This window comes from Cucurbita moschata, unplaced genomic scaffold (genome assembly GCF_002738365.1).
Source record: "Cucurbita moschata cultivar Rifu unplaced genomic scaffold, Cmos_1.0 Cmo_Scf00019, whole genome shotgun sequence".
Taxonomy (NCBI): Eukaryota; Viridiplantae; Streptophyta; class Magnoliopsida; order Cucurbitales; family Cucurbitaceae; genus Cucurbita; species Cucurbita moschata.
Genome location: NW_019268535.1, coordinates 1,869,395 through 1,871,569, shown reverse-complemented (window position 1 = coordinate 1,871,569; position 2,175 = coordinate 1,869,395). Strand labels below are relative to the sequence as shown.

Sequence of the window (2,175 nt, the reverse complement as noted above, 5' to 3'; positions counted from 1 at the left end):
CAAGCAAAAAAAAAAAAAAAAAACAGAAGCAAATGATAACAATAATGTGAATGAGATGGTTGAAGTTATGGAAACATACAGATGTTGATGGGACCCCATCTTCAATCACCATGGAGGAGTCAATAGAAGTAGGTAGCTGAACCTGACTAGACCAATTGTTTCTCATTCCAAGCTCCATAGACATAGCGTTTCTTCTGTCGAATCCTAATCTTGTCCTAAATCTTGAAGGTGGGACAGATGGTTTCAATGCATCATTACTTCTGCCTCTGTCAGCTAATGTGGGACTCATATCTTCCCAATCAAACTCTTCTTCTTCAGTGTTCTGCCAAGTAACTGGAGTCACCTTGTTGTCCATACCATAAATAGAAAAATGTTCAACCTGTGGTGGATTGTCATTTAAATAACCTTTTCCTTTATCACTTCCATATGCTTCAATTAACGCTCTTGGTCCCTCAAGGTCACGTCCATTTCTAATATCATACGAAGAAGTACTTTCAAGTCCATTCAAATTCTCCTCAGGATATTGTGTTCTCCTCCTTTTATATGCAACCTCATTTCTATCCATCATTCTAGAACCTTCATATTCATATACATTCTGCAATGGAGAGGCTCTAACTGCTTCAAGCTCATCACCAACTGATTGTAGAGGTCTATTGTGTCCAATTCTTGAAGAAAAAGACGATTTCCCTATCTTTACATTTGCTTTATTTGTTCCAAGACCAAAAGAATCGTGACCCACACTTCCCATTGAATTAAATGTTTGAGCTCCACTATGTTCAAGAACATCTGTATGGTCATAGTCATACTCTTCGTATCCAGGAGCAAGCTTTTTACCATTAACTTTTAGAGATGAGGTCCCTCTCGCATCCTGGATATGCTGCAGAGCTAAAAGCTAGTTACATATTTGGATGGTATGTCTTTGCCATGTATGCTAGGTAATTCAAAACAAAACAGAAAATTAACAGTCCTAATTGCATTCAATTAAAGTCAAGGAATAATGCTGGAAGGTGCGTATGTTGTGCATGTATTTTACATACACGTTTGAAGATATATATGATGACAAAAGATAAATGATATAAATTTCAATTATTTTAGCATATTTGCCTCTGCACAGAATCACCAAAATTGAGGAATATGGTTCTATTTCCTCCTTTTTTCTGACATTAAACACATGTAAATGGTAAATAAGTATACAAAAAAGGAAAACACCCAAAATAAGCCAAAGAATTATGTAAAAGGGCTCTCCTATTGGCAATAATCACTGAAATAGGGAAGTTACATGATAATTGAGAAAGCAAAGCCCAATTAGGAACAAAGGAGATTACAGAGTCTCGTAACTTCTGAAAGCTTTAATGCTACCATCAACTTCGGCTTTCATAAGCAATCAACTAAAGCAATCCATAATCAAAATAAATAGAAGAGGTGAAAGAAGGTACCATTTCTTAAGTCCCCAAAAAGCCACAATTTTTTGTCTTGGGAGCTCATTAATAATGATGGAGAAATTTGCAAAGGAATGCACCTTTGCATCCAAGTTCTCCATTTGAGACAAAAACCTTTGACCTCTAGAATGTGACCATAAAGTCTCAATCCACTTTTTCAAATGCCTTCTCAATATCGAGCTTCTTTTTAAACAAGAAACGAAACTTTTCATTCAAAAAATGAAAAGAGACTAATACTCGAAGAATAAAAGGTCCAAACTGTGTCAAGGAGATGCACTCTAAAGACCATATTTGAGGGATTGATTTTCCAAAAACCCACCCACTTATCCAGTCCAAATTATATTGATTTCTTCAATCAAATTTTGTTTTTGGTCAAAACACATCCAAAAATTGTCTGACCAAGTACACCATACACAATAGAATCCCCACCATTTTCACTGAAGAGTTGAGGAAATTAAGAAAGAAACCCAATCTCTGAGCTGAAAATAACACTAGCTAATGATTCAACATTTTTTTTAATGAACAATCAAACAATTCGCGTTCTCCTGGAAATGTCTGAGACACTATATCATAAGAACAGGTGGAAGAGACAAAGAGATGGAGCAACTGATATGAAAAGTTGCAGATGTAATCCTACCCAATCTTCTGAGTTCCCACTCTAGCATCGTGAAATATTTCAAATAGACCACCAAATTCCTCATGTTAGACTAGGAAAAGGGGGGGGGGGGGGGGGGGG

General features: G+C 36.4%; 1 protein-coding gene across 1 annotated transcript in view; it reads right to left on the bottom strand.

The window, feature by feature from the left end:
- The window catches only part of LOC111457064 (polyadenylation and cleavage factor homolog 4-like), a 7,704-nt gene that overhangs the window by 3,205 nt on the left and 2,324 nt on the right, over positions 1-2,175 (bottom strand). The window contains exon 4 of the mRNA XM_023099191.1: positions 80-877. Within this exon, the coding sequence (XP_022954959.1) occupies positions 80-877 (798 nt within the window). The remainder of the gene's footprint in view (positions 1-79; positions 878-2,175) is intronic.